The following is a 16,379-nucleotide window of genomic DNA, read 5'->3' as shown; positions in this document are numbered from 1 at the left end:
AACTGGAGATTATCATGCCATCAACACTATGTCAACAGAAAAGAAAACTTTATAATATCAAATACACATATCCGAGAAGCCATGAAGGTCTTCATTGGCAGGGCTTCAAGAAACAAACAAAACAAGTTTATCAAAGCAGAGACACAAGAGTACATCTGAGAATGTATGGGTCATTTCATGATCCTCAGATTAAGCCCGTATGAAAAGCTTGATAAAGATGATTGTTCCTAAATAATCTTCAAAATATTTGCATCCCACTGTACAATTGTGAACCATATACTTCAGTAACAGACCTCCAAATGGATGACACCGAAGAAAGCACAGCTTCACCGTTAATCAGTTGTCTCGAAAACTTTAGAGTGTAGAAGGGACAGGCAAAGTTATTTAAGCACCACTAGCTGAAACCAAATCCTGAAGAAGCAGCTAAGGCTGCAAGAAATTGGAAAGGGTAGATGAGCTCCAAATATAGAAAATAAGGACCACTAGTGAAACTTATACTGAAACAGAAAGCAAAAGCTGCAAGATGATACATACTAATAATTCGTTATTTATCAAAGGTTAATAAAGTATAAAAAAAATAATTTATACAAAAATATAAAGGTACTAATTGAGTTGGCACCAATTCCTTTGGTAAAATTACCAAAAAGATAAATACAATAATAAGAAAACATAAAAATAAGAATATGTTAGTAGAGGTGGCAAAGTCTTGACCCTGCAACCACTGGAAACTCAATTGGAGCCAACCAAAATTCAATTGAAAAATTAGCGACCTGAATACCATTGGACCAAACTCAATGCTACCTGACAGTAGAGTAAGTCAGACAAAAGTTGACAGTAGATTTAGGTTGTTGACTCAAAAAAGTCAACAACCTAAATCTGAAATAACTTGACCTTGTAATGCCTAAAACTTGAATAAATCCAAATAGTCAAAACCCAAAATGGTTCAACCCAAACACACTCCTATCAAATTGCCAAATCGACTCGGCATTGTTTGTTTTAACATTATTAAATAAGATTTGCTTCAGGAAACAAACCAAAGTACGCCTACCCAATGCACCACCACAATGGCAAAAAGAATTTCTTAAAGTGACATTGCTTTTTCACGAAACTAATGATCTTATACAGCATTCATGATATTAGTAGTGCATCTGCTCTGTTTTAAGATGCATTCCAACAACAAATCATAGACAACACATCATGATTCAAACATTAAGTCCACAACAAAAACCAATCAAGATACCCTCATATACAATGAAGGTACTGTCCCTTTATACTCTTTCTTTACTCCATGAGATGATGATTTGCTTCAAGTTGCTTATTCTAAATAAATCAGCAAGCCAATCTTCTGTAAACATTGGTATGTGCATTCTAAGTTGGTACAAATAAGTATAATGATTTTCCATCCCAAAGATTAAGGCATATGCACATACTAGTGACCAATAATCAATCCTGACCACAATAGTTAAATGCTGAAAGTCAGAGACTCTTGCAATTGTTATTATGCAGATTCCTTATGCATGTCTTCATTACTTGCAGATTCATTATCACAATTCAACTCAAAGCTGCAATACAGATGTCAATAGAGTCCACACCAGCAAACTGCACACTTAGATCAAGCTCGGAAGACCTCCTAAAGGAGTCTGATATTAGTTATATAATTTGGTCATCATGGTATTGAAGGCTATATATATATATATACAAACCAAAATCATGCATACTCTCTTATATTTCTCAAACCATTTCTGTTCATCACTATATACCCAATTCAGAAATTCAACTTAGTATAATTTATCTACTTGTCTCAAAGTGAGAACAAAAAACAAACATGAGGCTCAGGACAAAATTTTTAAAAATTAAATGCCTTTGTATAATAGAGCAGCAACTTACCTTGATCATCTCTTCTTCACATGCACCTCAATAATGTCATCATCCTCCATTCCTAGACTTGCAGGGGTTGCAGCTGCACTAATTTTATCACCGTCAAAAGAAAATACTAAGCTTTGCAGGTCAAGCTTCACTTTATCTGCATACATGCTGAAGAGCCTCTCAAACTTGTCATCCTATTACAAAATGTAGTTACCCTAAGAAGCCAGTTCAAGCTAACAAAATATAAACCAAAAAGCTTTCAGGCATACAAACATAAGATATTAAAGATCTGGTTGGATTTAAACGTTCATTCAGGAATTATACCACTCAACCATATTTAAGTTCTCATATTTCAAAAAACATTGTCCTGATTACAGAAGGGGTACAGTGTTGATTGCTGTGTACTTAATGAACAGATTTTTTGTGCACTCAATGGCACAAAAATTCTAGCATATTTTCTTTATTTTATGTTAGAAAGGAAGAAATGCTTCTTCAAACAAATTATACTAATTAAGAAATAAAAGGTTCAAGGAAGAACCGTTGAAAATTAGGCAAATATGGACAAGAACCAAGCATGTATGTCAAGATACCAAATTAAGTTGTCGTTCTAACTACTTTTTCATAGATGCAACAGAATTAGCTTTTAGAAGTTAATAATATGGTCCAAGATTTATTTATTTTGTATTAGCACTTGCATTCATCTTACTTTCTCCAGCATAAATAAGAGAAGAAATTAACTGGGAAGGTTAATTGGGAAGGTTGAGTCTTCCCCCTGTGAACACATCATACTATTCAAGAAGATTTGTATTTCCCCAGTACCCTATAATTATCTCATAAAGTCTTACAATTATTATACATTTCAGATATAGCAGTTTTCTTTAAATTTACTAAAAATGCAACCACGCAAGCCTTCTTTATCAACAGTTACATAAATCACAGAATTGAATACAATTTGAAAACTCTATGGCTTGTAACTAGAGATTTTATATAAATGTGAACACTATGAGATAACAGGCTCCTGCCCTACAGTTATTTCTATTCATATATCTAAAAAGTGCAAAGCAGAGAGCTAAACTTTCATTCTCCTATTCCCTAGCCAGTAACTAGAGATTTTATATATATGTGAACACTATGAGATAACAGGCTCCTGGCCTTAGAGTTATTTCTATTCATATATCTAAAATGCGCAAAGCAGAGGGCTAAACTTTCATTCTCCTATTCCCTAGCCAGGACTGCAATGAAATACTGACATACAAGTTCAAAATGCAACACAAATCTATACCATGTAAACACGAAATTGCTTGCATTCATCCTTGTTCTGGATTGAAATAACTATTTTGGCCCTTTCAGAGGTAGGATTTTTTGGTTGCTCAGCACCAGCATCTAAAGAAGCTTTCAATGAACCACTCAGTTCTCTTTTTACAGATTCCTCCACTTCTAGCAACATGTTTTTTGTGGATTGTGCAACTGAAAGCAATTCCTGTTTTCTTAGCCTGCATGCATCATTTGACATTAAAATAGGAAAAACAAGTGCCATAGAAAAAGTCATATAAAGAGAAAAAGAACTTATTTTGAAGCATTAAACCAGAAAATAGCCACCATGCTGTACCATTCACATCTACATATCCCAACATCCTTTCAAAATATATATAACTATTATGTTAACAAGCAACACAAACAATTTTCATGCACAAAAAACAGTGGATGAGTCATTGTTTACTGGGAAATGTCAACTAGTCAGCTAATTTAAACACAATCAAGGCATAAACAGATATAAGATATCTTTGTCTCAGATAATTAAGAGCAGTTGGCTACATAAAATCTTGCAAATGCCTGCCAAATCTCAAGTAGATTCACTTTCCAAAAAGAATCACATTTCTCTACAAATAGTTATTACAAGAATGATATAAACAAATGATTTAATCATTTAAAACCAAAAATGAGAGAGGATAGAAGAAAACACAAACTAACAGTAAAAAAAAGGAAGAATTTTAACTGCTTATACGCACAATAGAAATTTCCACAAACATATATATATATATATATATTGTTAAAAAAGCTCCAAAATGGCCGAGTAAACAGCAAATTCATAACCGGAGAATGCAAGTAAGTATAATACCTCAACTCCTTTATGGTTGAATCCTCACCAATCTTGCTTAAAGCATCAGTTGAAACCATAGGAGGAGGTGCCAACCAATCCTCTTCTTCTACATTCACTACCTTTATCACTTCAACATCCTCATCTACTTTCACAACCTAAATCACCACCAGCTTTCATATATTGAAGAAAAGGGAGATCAACTTTGGTATCAAGATAAATGGAGAGGCAAAAATCTTACATCAGTATCTGGAATTTTCCTCCGTTTCGGCGAAGGATCTGGTGAAGCATCAGAACCGTCATCTACAATGAAACTCAAACGATTACTACAACAATTCGTGTACTACAATGATAATTGAGCTTAAATTCATAACCTAAAATTCAAAAAATAAATGCAAACTATATGCTATTATTGATATTCTTGAAAAATTGAAAACGCAAAAAAAAAAAAAAGGAGTTGAAAATTATTTTTTGGGTACCTTCGATGCAAACAAAATTTAGGGGCTGAACGCGGCGGTAATCGAATAAGGGTTCAAGATCATCCGAAGTTGAATCTGCCTGCACAAACAAATCAATGTTTCATGAAAAAGAAAAAAGGTCGAGAAAACAAAAGGCCTGGAAATTTTAAAATTCGAAGTGATCTTCACCATTATTGATATTCGAATCTCCCACTCTGTCGTCCCGCCCAAAGCACGGAGACATCCGTGTTACCAGTTGCAATATGGAGAAAAATGGGGATTAAAATCGACTGAACCTACTGTTGATATGTAATTTGGGCTGACCGGCCCAATACAATGAGACCAGAATCCTTATTTATAAGGAAAGTGAAAGGAAATACATGTTCTGAGGTTTATATTTTTCATTATTACCTTATTTGATTATTTCGATATTCTGATTTAAGCAATGCTTACAATGATGGATTGATCGCGCAGGTGCTGTCAAAACTTCAAGGGATTTCTTGGAGTGAAGTTTAATATTATATGATGGAGGTCGAGTTTTCAAAAGGTGAGTAGATATACCTTTTGAAGTATGTTATATGTAAAGTATGATTTATTAAGGTATTTATCTTGTAGGAATTAAATACCATTTTTATGATGACTATTCAAATTATTTGAATCCAAATAATTTTAAAGGAGCTTTTCGAATCTATTACGTATATAAATATCATCTTTTGTATTAACTTTTAACAATAAGAAACTAACCCTTTTAATGATTTCCTTCAAAATGAGTTTAAGATGATATGATGAGTATGAGATGCATGTATGCTAGATGAGATGTTATGGTGAATGTACACATTCCCACCCATGAGTTTATGAAATGATTATGTGATATGCATTCGAGTATAAAACGTATGATTATATGAATCGTTTGTGATGAAATTTCCACATGCCCTGCAAGATTAATATGAGAATGAAGTATGAGCCATAGTGAAGTAAGTCATGGATATGGTAGATCTTATATGTTTATCAGTAATCCAAGATTGTGGGGATTTTTACCACTATCCACTATGAGTTGAGGCGGACTATCACTCAAAGTGTGGATGAGAAGGGATGCCACTCACAAAAGCGCTCAATAATCCAAGATAGTAGAGATTAAACCCTATTTATTAGGAGTTAGGGTGGACTACCACTCCCAATTAGTTCCAACATAAGGGGACTATACTTTATCCACTTTGAGTTTGGGTGGAATACCATTCATAGTTAGTTAAGTTTTAATGATTTTTAGTAAAGTATAAAATATGAATTTTAGGAAGATTACTTACAAGTTATGATTGATTAGTGATATGAAAAAGTTGAGGAATTGATGGAATATGGCTCAATTCAAGTGAATCTTAGCCTATATGAATGTCCCTAAGACTAAAAAATTTTTAAAGCTAGAAAGTGCAGAAATTGTTCTAGAAAACTGAATTTTAAGAGTAAAGTATTAATATATGAAGAACATGTATCCATGCTTAGAAGACAAAATGGCCCAAGAAGCATTATGTGTTGAAAGTATCGATACATTTAGTCTAGAAAGCATTCTGTATCAAAAGTATTGATACTTTACTAGGATGTATTGCTACTTTAGCTACAGAACAATGTTTTCTCTCCTTTTTCACAAGGTTTTCTAATGATTTCGACTTCTATTTCATCTTAAATGTTTATACAACTATGGTTTCAGTTAAATCTTTATGAAATGGCTTTGAACAATATTCTTTACAAGGTGTTAAAGGAAACTTAAGATTTATGATAGTCATGATATTACAATTGATAATTTATGCAAAAAACTTTTCCCCTTGGCTTGTCCCCTTCCTGTATATATTCACGAAGTCTTTATGACTCACACATTAATTTCTTTATTTTTTTCAAATCAGTAAGTAGCTTTCTACCTTGCTATGTGAGATGTGCTCTCGATTTTTCTTGATAGGTATTCTAGTAGCCCATTTGATGCCTATAGGGTTGACTCATGTTCCGTTGATGAGTTGATCTTTATCTTTTTGTTTTATGTGATGGATGTTTCCTTTACGAGTTTGTAGCGATGAGTAGCACCATGATTTATATGTTTTAAAATGATTTGCAATATTTATGTTCATTTTGGCTTACGAGCCTAGTTAAGCATCTAAGGTGTGAACACATGTTTATGATGATACATTTGCATGAGTAATGAAAAATACTTTGAGTTAAAAGTTTATTTGCATTACTACACGTTGTGAGGTAGCATTCCACCACGTTGTGAGGTAGCATTCCACCACGTTGTGATGGCACCTAGTATAATGTTCATTCACATTTCCACATGTCATGATGTAGAATTCTATCACGTTGTAATGGCACACTAGATTTCACATTGATATATTGATAATAATGTGTATGTTTTGTATGTAAGGACAATGTATGCTTGATGAGTAAGAGATTTGTGTGGGCTTAGTGGGTTATACCCGCATAGGTTCTTGCGTTAGTTATATCTCTAGAAATGGGATGTGACACTTAACTTGCAAAAATTAACTCTTTTGGTTTCCTTTCTCTCACATTCTTCAAATATTCATTCTTTTGCATGCAAACACTATATAAAAAGGGAAATTTAAAAACGTTTTGGTTGGGAAACTCATTCAATTGCTCATAAAAGAAAATGCGCGCTATATTTTTTCACAAATGACCACATTACACTTGTGTGAAAAGTTGAGGTTTCACATATGCCTTTTTAGTTATAAAAAATATTTGTTAATTTGGCTTTAACAACTTCCACTGTACCTATTACTCCAATTACTGTAATCTACCAAATTTTGTCAATTTGGTATTAAAGTTTGGTTTAAGCTTTTCTAGTATATGTTTAGTGTGTTAAAATGATCCCAAAAGCTTAATTACTAGTGAAGTTTTCAAAATTTGTACCCTTTACAGTACTTTCAACATGGTTATGAGTATCTAGAGCAACTAAGTTAAGACTTTGTTCAATGTAGTTCTTTATGATTTTGTTAAAAGCTTATTTATCTATTAGAATATCAGAGTTATGTTTTAAAGTGAATAAAAAATTGAACTTGTTTATGAATATGTGCTATTTCAAATTATAGCAAGAGTATTTCAAAAGCATTTAATATACTATGAGACATGGGAACTCTTGTGGATTTAAACTTTTGTAAAACTATTATTCTTTTATGTAGACTTTTGGAGTACTTTGATGTAGATTTTGAAATAGTATTTTAATAGAACTTGACATTAGAACTAAAAATGAAATTTGGCATTGATATATGATTAGCCTTTGGGAACTTGGTGTGTGATCAATTATTGTTATATGAATGAATATGAAAATATGACTTTTGATTTCTTTTGAAACATCAATAAAGCTTATATTTGATGTGCCTTTTGGATTTGATCAATGGGAGTTCAATTCGTTCGATTCATTGGCAAGAGTTTGGACCTATCTAGTGGACGGATGAGGTATATGTTATATGGACCTTTAGTCAATTGGTAAGGCCCTTTATGGGAGTTTGACCCGTTAGATGCATCAACGAGAATAAGAACTTCACTGTATGATGTCAAGGAGGATTGTGAACCTTTTTATGTGCAAGATATTTATAGTAGGCTAGATATTTTGAAATCACTCTTTTTGATTTCAAAAATCACCTGTGAATATATACTATCATGGTAAGATTTATCTTTAAAAGAATCTGTTTTGTATGAATAAGTAAAAATTGTTTTTGAACTTGTATATGAATAAGAAAACACTTTGACATCTATTTTTGAACTTATGATAATATGAACTAAATTAGCATTAGTTCTAAAGATTGTTAATATTTGAGATATATATTTATTTTATATCTTATATCTATATAAAGTTCTAATTGCAAAAGTTAAAAGCCCTATTTTTTATATTACTTTCAACCATTCGGTAAAAGTTATTTAGAACCTTTTGCATACACCTATTTCAAAAAATAAAAATATAAAAATAAATAATAAATAATAATAAAATATAATAAAAAACTAAAAAAAAATAAATTTAAAATAATAATAAAAAAATAAAAAAAAAAGAGAGGAAACAAGGAAAGGACTGAGTGTACACCTTGCCATCCCTCCCCAATTAACCATGGTTGAACATTTAATGCCCCTGAAGTAGGAATGGACCTCCGGCTACCAACTCCCCTTATGCTAGAACCTTCACCTCTAGATTGTCCAAATTTTTGGACAATCCAGCTTTTAAAAGAGGATCCTCAAACAAACGGAGGCAGATTTTGGGGGGCAAAAATCTGGGATTCAAGCAAAAGCTAAAAAACCAATCTTTCAAAAAAAAAAAAAAATCAAATCCAACAATAACAATAAAAAATCTCTAGCTTTTCTAGCAACCGTTCTACCCTAGCCACAATAGAACCAAGGTTCAAAAAAAATAAAAAAAATGGGGATTTGAGCCGTCGGTTTGGGTGAGTAAAGAGAGGAAAGGTAGCAGCTTTTTGGGGGTTTAGAGAAAGAAGTGAGAAACCACCGGTTAGGGAGAAGGAAAAGAGGGAGAAAAGAAGAAGAAAGGTTATTGCTGGAGCGAGGGAGACAAGGAGATCGACAAAGCTTTAGTGAGAGAAGGTAGTGCCGGCAGCAAAGGGGATAAAGGAGAGAAAGAAAGAAAGAAAGAGAAGGAAGAAAGAAAAAGGAAAGAAAAAAGGAGAGAAGAAGAGAAAGAGAAGAGATCGGTGACAAGGGAAAAAGAAAGAGAAAGAGAAAAATAGATAGAGAATAAGAAATGAGAGAAAAAGAAAAAGAAAAAAAAAAGAGAAAAAAACCTCAAACGGTGCCATTTTCCCAAGGGAGTATAATTGCTCCTTGGACTTTTCTAGTGGGCTGCAACAGTCTACTTGGGCCACTATCTAAGCCCAATTGAGGTAAAAAATCTCACTCTTTGCTTTGTGGATTTATGGTGGTTTATGTTGTTTGGGCTTAGTTCATTTTATTGGATTAAATATGTTGTTTGATGGTGTAAAATGAAGTTAAAATATTTTAGTATAGTATCTTAAAATTGTTATATGGTGTTTTAGGATTTGGAAATTAATGTAAAACACAAAAATATAAAGATGGGAGTAAGAGCAAAAATCATAAAAATGTTTCTAAAATAATTAAGTAGATTAAAAGGTACTTAGATTTAGAGGAATATTTACTAGAGATACGTAAACATAGATAAAATGAAATGTGTATGTAAAACAAAGGAAAAATGCCTGCATAAAATATGCTCATAAAGATGATCCAGATAGCTAAGAATAAAAATAAGAATACATTAAAGATACAGCAAGAATGAAGTAAATGAAATAAAGTTTTTTTAGAAAATTAGAAGTTACCTATTTCTTTTAAGGACATATAATAATAATAATAATAATAATAATAATAATAATAATAATAATAATAATAATAATAATAATAATAATAAATGAGGGAAATGGGCCTTTAGAAATGAAAGGGAATTGAAAATGAGAATACAATATACTTGTCATAAATGAAATTAGGTCCTGTAAGCAAGGAAAAGAGAAATATTTATAGCATAAATTTATTTATACACTTGCAAATGTGATAGATATAAATGCATGATACAAAAAAAATGAATGAAATGGCTATTTTAAGTAATCCGATGATAGAACTTCACTTAAAAAGAGGCAAAGAGTTGTTTCTTTCAGGTGGATTTCTTAGGTGTGGAATTTAAGACGGATTTTCATTGAAGCGTCGGGATGAATCCGAACTCTATACTCCGATGCCTATTAGCTCATATAATCGTTGCTAAAAAATAATAATAAATAATAATATGAACAAGGGAATAAATTCTCCTAAATTATTAAACATATTATTGCACAAAAATCAAGCCCACTAAATTAACAAATGCGTTCATGTAGGTATCATCATTTTATCTTGTCATAGCATGCCACGTTTATCTTGTTAATGAGGCGGAAATTTTGATGATGGGATTTCCTTGAAGAGCTCGTAGAGACGAATTTTTCCGAGGACGTCCCTAGGTGAGGAAAACTTCGAGACTTCACCAAAGCGTTGGGATGGTCTACGAATGATTTTTCAATAAACGATTGTCGACCTCATTGTTTAAAATTGAATAAATCATGATGTCATTTTATGACTGCATCACGTGCATTCGTGAAACTGACTAAAAGATTCAATTAGATAACATAATAAAGAATTAATTAATAAGAAGGATTAAGGAAACATAAGAATAAAATCAAGGTAGGATACAGTAGGATAACTTAAGATTAAATGGTATTGTTCGTGGAACGGGCGTCACGGAGGTGCTAACCCTTCTCTATGCTAAACCACACTTCCGAACCTATCTCTGAAAAATGTGGACCAGTTTTCGTTCTGTCAACAGACCTAAAATTAATTTTGGACTTCGTTGATTAGAATCGGGTTAATAGGTGGCCAATCACACCTAAATAAAAAAAAAAGATTGGTGGCGACTCCTAGTTATTTTATTTTTGCCCATGTCTGGCGCTCAAGTTCCCGGACCCGGCATTTTACGACAGCTTGGCAACTCCACTAGGGATAAAGAGAGTCAAGCCATTAATTAATCATAAGTTATCTTAAGCCTTAAATAATATGGTGTTTTCTCTAGCATCAAGTATCTATTTTGCATATTTTTGTTTAATGCATTCATTTATTTTGCTATTATTACTTTACTATTTTTAATAATTACGGGGATTTTAGGATAAGGGGAGTGTGAGATTATTGGTCTGAGGTTGGTATATTCCTTCTCACACACGACACGTCTTGCATTCATGTATAAGCCTTCCACTCGGGCTTGATCCTTAATTAGGTGTGGATTAAGTATCTATGCTATCATGAGGTGATAACTTCCACATGGGCTAGTAAAGACCCCCACTAAGATAGAACCCAGTTCGTTTGAAGCCTGTAATGGGTGAGGACCGGGGTGTCTTACTAGTTTGTGTGGACGATAATGAGGAGCGATTTGGGAACCTTTAGCTCCATTTTCAACCCAAACTCAGCATGTAAAGTACCGAGAGTCGCATTTGCCTAGGTAGAGCTTTACTCGTGAGAATATACCCTCTGACTAGGTACACATGAAGGAATTTTCATAATCCCCTTGTTCTGAATTCTCCTCCACATAGTAATAGAGGTATCATGCTATTAATTATTTTCATTCATCTCTTTTAATCAGAATAACTTTTGGAATTCCTATTTACTGTACTAACTTGAACTTTTTGTCATTTTTATTTTGCATATGCATATTTGCATCACAATTTTGCATATAGGAAAAGTATTTGTCACTTGACAGCCATTGACAAAGTAGATCCAATTGCATCCATGGAGTTATCATGGCCACCTTCAAGCTACGATGGAATATACGAAGTGGTTTAGAACATGGTGAGCGCCCAATAGAGTGAGGGGGATTACTTGGCAAAAGATCACATTTCATTACTACTTTGATAGAGTCCACCTTGACCTAAAACAGAAGGACTTCATAGACTTGCTTGACATATGGGAAAGGTAGGGGGCCACGACTAGAGCAAATTTCAATAAAAGATATGGCCACATAGCCCGAGTCCTTAAGGTCCAGATTGATGAACAGTTGTTGAAGGCCATTGTGCAATTCTAGGATCCGTCGTATAGGTGTTTTGTGTTTAATGAGGTGGATATGGTCCCAACAATCGAAAAGTACTCAGTATTCCTTCAAATTGATCTTGATAATTTGAATAAAATATATTGGAAAGGACAAAAGACCAAGCACAGGCGAAAGCTAGCTAAGATGATGGGTATTACTCCAGGGGAAGTCAACCAAAACCTAAGAAAAATGGGGGAAAATGAATGTATCCCATGAAGTTTTCTACGCAGTTATATCATGAAGCATCAGGACACCGAGCAAGGCTTGTGATGGCTTTAGGAATTTATGGGCTACTGATCTTTACCAAAGTCGTGGGACATATAGAGGTCGGAATTATAGATTTCTTCGAGCAAGTTATCAACAAGGCTAACCCTTCACTTTCAATCCTAGTAGAAACTCTCAGATCATTGAATTATTGTCGAAGAAAAAGGGGAGGACGATTTGTGGGATGTGCACAGCTTCTTTCCATTTGGATAGTAAGTCACTTTGAATGCAAGGTTAAGAGGTTTAGAAAGCCATTTCATCCACAAAGTGCCTTTATTAGAGAATTCTATGAGAGTGAATGGCCAGAAAACAAGACTAAGGAGCAATGGATCTCTAGGCTTAGGAAACTCATAAGCGTGGAGGTAATGTGGAGAGCTCCATGGATGCCTCATCACCCAGTCATGTACATATGATGAGATGAACCTTGGGTACCGTTAATGGGGCCATGGGGAGCAATCAGCTATGCCTCAATCATGGTGAGAAGGCAGTTCGGGTTAGAACAGTTTGTGCCAATGACGCACCGACTCAAAACTTTGGAGTTTACTTATGGAGAGCTGGGTTTTCTAAAAAGGATTGAGGAGATTGCGCGAGCTTGGAAGAAAACAAGCCGAGTCAACCAAGGGAGGTACACTGATAAAGTTACCACTGGGTATTTAATGTAGCATGGCCAACGAGTTAAGGATGTGGTATATTCGAAGGAAGATGCACCTCATGGCCCAATTAACCTTGAAACCTCGAGATGCTTTGCTCGAGAGTGACCTGGCTCAAAAGAAGTCTAAAGCTAAAAATGCCAATTAGAAGCAACGATATGAAGATCTCCAAAAAGAGTGTTAGAAGATGAAGAAAAAAGTAACTGAATAAAGAAAGAAGGTCTGAAAAATAGACAGTGATTGGGAAAAGAAGTATGACAGCTTGAATAATAAGTTTTTTGCCACAACCAATGAACTTCAAAGGGAAATACAAGTGAGAGAAAATCGAGGTAATGAGCTTCAAGCGTACAATGATGGATTGAGAAACCAAGTACGGTTCTAGCAAGAATCCATTCAATTGCTAAGACAAGAGTACAAAGAGCTTAACGGGGTTATGGGAACTTATCAACGAGAATATGAGTGCCTTAAGGAAGAGAGCACCCGGATTCGAGAGTGGGGTGAATCCTACAAACAAGCTTATGTGGAGAAACACGACCGAATGGATTACTTGGTTAGGCAAATGAGGGAGGTGGCTTACAAGGCGAGAAGCATGGCCAGAAAGACAGACATATTGAGGAGCCAAGTTTTTTTAGTTGGGAAACAAAAGCAATAATTGATTAAGTATTTTGATGAAGTGTATAGCCACTACGATAGAATTAGTGAATATTTCTTGATGTAAAAGATGACTCTTGAATTGTAATAAAACACAATATCTTTTGCAATGGATTACTTTGTTAATGGGTGTTATGTGACAAATACTTTTAGTACACGAGCATTCATTTATACATGCATAAATCCTCATTTCATGTCAATAAGTGTTTTCGCTTGTAAATAAAGATGATGGGTTCATTTCTTCATTTCATTCATGCATGCATCTAATTCATGTTTATGATCACAGTAAGGTTTCAAAAATAGCTTGACCACTTAATTCGAGTGATCAGCGTGTCCATTACACTCGTCGACAAGTAAGGATCATGGAAGAAGAACAAAGGGAACGAATGGATAGAATGGAAAGAGCTCAAGAAGAAATGAGAGAATAGTTAGCAAAGATGATGGAATTGATGATGAGCTTAAGTAAAGGAAAAAAAGTGGTTGAAAAGTTAGCTCCGTTAGAAAACCCACAAACGCAGGACTCTAGGAACAATCTGCCTTATCCCCCAGGATTTACTCCACCCCATGCCCAAACTTTTCAAAAGGTCCACCCTCAAGTGACACCACCTGCTTATTACAATGTACCACCCCCAATAGGCCATCAACCGATTCATAGGCAAATTGGGTCAAATTTCGAAACAAATCTTGCTGAACCAATACACGTCCTAGATTTAGACGATCCAAAAGAGCAAGAGAAATTAAGAAGGAGTTCATCACAAATAAGAGAAAATGACAAAGACAAAAAAAAGTACGATTTGTTGGAAGAGCGCCTTCGTGCTGTGGAAGGAGTGGATAAGTTTGGAACCATGGATGCAATTGATTTATGCTTGGTTCCCAATGTGGTAATCCTTCCCAAATTTAAGGTGCTAGAATTTGAAAAATATGATGGTACAAGATGCCCGATGGCACACATTACCATGTACTGCCAGAAGATGGCTACACAATCGTATGATGATAAGTTGTTAATTCACTTCTTCCAAGATAGCTTAATTGGATCGGCAGCCAGATGGTTGTACAGTTTGATCGGAGCCATATCAAAACTTAGAAAGACTTGGCTAGAGCCTTCATGGCACAATACAAGCATGTTGCTGAGTTAGCCCTTGATCGCTTATCACTTCAAACCATGGAAACAAAAAAGGTAGTGAGAGTTTCAAGGAATATACCCAAAGATAGAGAGACGTAGCGACACAAGTGCAACCAACCCTGACAGATAAGGAGATGACTGTATTGTTTATAAATACACTTAGGGCACCTTTCTATGAACGGTTGATTGGCAATGCTACCAAAAAATTTACAGATCTAGTCCTCTTAGGGGAGATAATTGAAGGGGTAATCAAGAATGAGAAAATTGAGGGGAATGAAACCACTAGCTCCAAGAAAATGACCACATTTAAGAAAAAAAGAAGGGGATGTACAAGCAGTTGCTTATACTAGCCCACAAACCCATAATTTCAACCCTTACCATCCATATCATCCATATCCACCTTTCTATCAGAGTATAGGCAACATTGCCCAGAATCCTTATACCTATCAACCTACCTCACAACTAGTATTTTGAACCAACACCCACCCACAAACACCAGCACCAAAACCCACATCTTCTACCAACAACTTTGGTAATGCTCAAAAAGGATCTAGAACTACCCAAGAAAAAACCCAATTTGATCCCATCCCAATTTCTTACATTGCCTTATTACCGTAATTGATTGAAAATCAACTTCTTGCCTGTACCCCTATATAACCACTTAAACCTCATTTTCTAAAGTGGTATGATTAGAATGCATAACGTGATTATCATTTTGAGATTCAAGGGCACTCTACCAAAAACTGTACTACATTAAAACATAAGGTCCAAGCGCTCATTAAGGTAGGACTCTTAAATTTCACTAAAAAGGATAATTCAAATATTGATGAGAGCCCATTACCTAACCATGGGAGGCTGACAGTGAACTCCATACACGAAGAGATGACTCGAAGGGTGAAGAGGAGTGTCGATGAGATTCAAACACCAATGGATAGAGTGTTTGAGGCATTGTTCAAAATAAATGCCATCACTCCAGAACCAATAGACACAAAAGAATTGGGACATGATTTCACTCATTCTTGCAAATTTCATATGGGGGCCATTGGACATTTTATTCAAAATTGTGATGGCTTTTATTTGTAGGTTGCAAGAGTTGATGGATTTATCGGTAATTGAGTTTTATGTAAAGGGCGAAAAGGATTAATTGGAACCATAAATGAAGATCCTCTTGCTGAAGTGGCATCAAGTTCATCTGGTATAGGCAAACCTAAACCTCTCACCATCTTTTATGAAGAAAAAAAGAGTCCAATGAATGATACATCCCCTACTATTATCGGAAGAGGTATCACAATCGAAATCCCCATCCCGTTTTCATACAAGAGTGAGAAAGTTGGTCCTTGGAATTAAGAATGTAATATCTTAGGTATGACTCCCCTTACTTCCCAAATATCTTCTGTAGACCTAACCGGCGTGGGAGGTATAACGCGAAGTGGGCGATGTTATTCTCCTAAGATAGCAAAAAGGGTTGAAAAAGGAAAATCCAAACATGGAGAAGGTCCGAAAAAAGCAAGTACCTTTCTCAAGGACCAAACCACCGAACCTACAAATGCTCTGAACAACGAGGTTAAAAGGCTTGTCAAAGAGAAAGAAGCGGGTGAATTTCTCAAATTTATCAAGCACAGTGAGTATAGTGTAGTGGAGCAATTAACAAGAATGC

The 16,379-nt window shown here is 34.7% G+C and overlaps 1 protein-coding gene across 3 annotated transcripts; it reads right to left on the bottom strand.

Annotated features, from left to right (window-relative positions):
* Positions 1–15: 15 nt before the first annotated feature.
* Positions 16–4,759, bottom strand: LOC18609137 (Ubiquitin-like superfamily protein). 3 transcript variants are annotated; one of them, XR_016024590.1, is made up of 7 exons: positions 4,612–4,754; positions 4,444–4,518; positions 4,206–4,267; positions 3,986–4,122; positions 3,149–3,359; positions 1,888–1,960; positions 16–429 (listed from the first exon to the last, which is right to left on the bottom strand). XR_016024590.1 is itself a non-coding variant. In XM_007044133.3 (7 exons), the coding sequence occupies exons 1-6, from the start codon at positions 4,612–4,614 to the stop codon at positions 1,893–1,895; spliced, it is 660 nt and encodes a 219-aa protein (XP_007044195.3). In that variant the 5' UTR covers positions 4,615–4,759; the 3' UTR covers positions 16–429; positions 1,888–1,892. The 3 variants fall into 3 exon arrangements, 2 of the variants coding, with proteins under 2 accessions (XP_007044195.3, XP_017970992.2); XM_007044133.3 differs by having other exon boundaries at positions 1,888–2,060; positions 4,444–4,522; positions 4,612–4,759; XM_018115503.2 differs by having other exon boundaries at positions 1,888–2,060; positions 4,612–4,750.
* Positions 4,760–16,379: the final 11,620 nt, after the last annotated feature.

This window comes from Theobroma cacao, chromosome 2 (assembly GCF_053813885.1).
Source record: "Theobroma cacao isolate CCN51 chromosome 2, ASM5381388v1, whole genome shotgun sequence".
Taxonomy (NCBI): domain Eukaryota; kingdom Viridiplantae; phylum Streptophyta; class Magnoliopsida; order Malvales; family Malvaceae; genus Theobroma; species Theobroma cacao.
This window is presented reverse-complemented; position numbering and strand designations above follow the sequence as displayed.

Coding starts and splice junctions, on each gene's coding strand:
- LOC18609137 (XM_018115503.2), bottom strand. CDS start 4,666: ATGTCTCCGTGCTTTGGGCGGGACGACAGAGTGGGAGATTCGAATATC. Junction 4,519..4,611: donor AGATTCGAATATCAATAATG/GTGAAGATCACT, acceptor TTGTGCAGGCAG/ATTCAACTTCGGATGATCTT. Junction 2,061..3,148: donor AGCAATTTCGTGTTTACATG/GTATAGATTTGT, acceptor ATTTTGTAATAG/GATGACAAGTTTGAGAGGCT.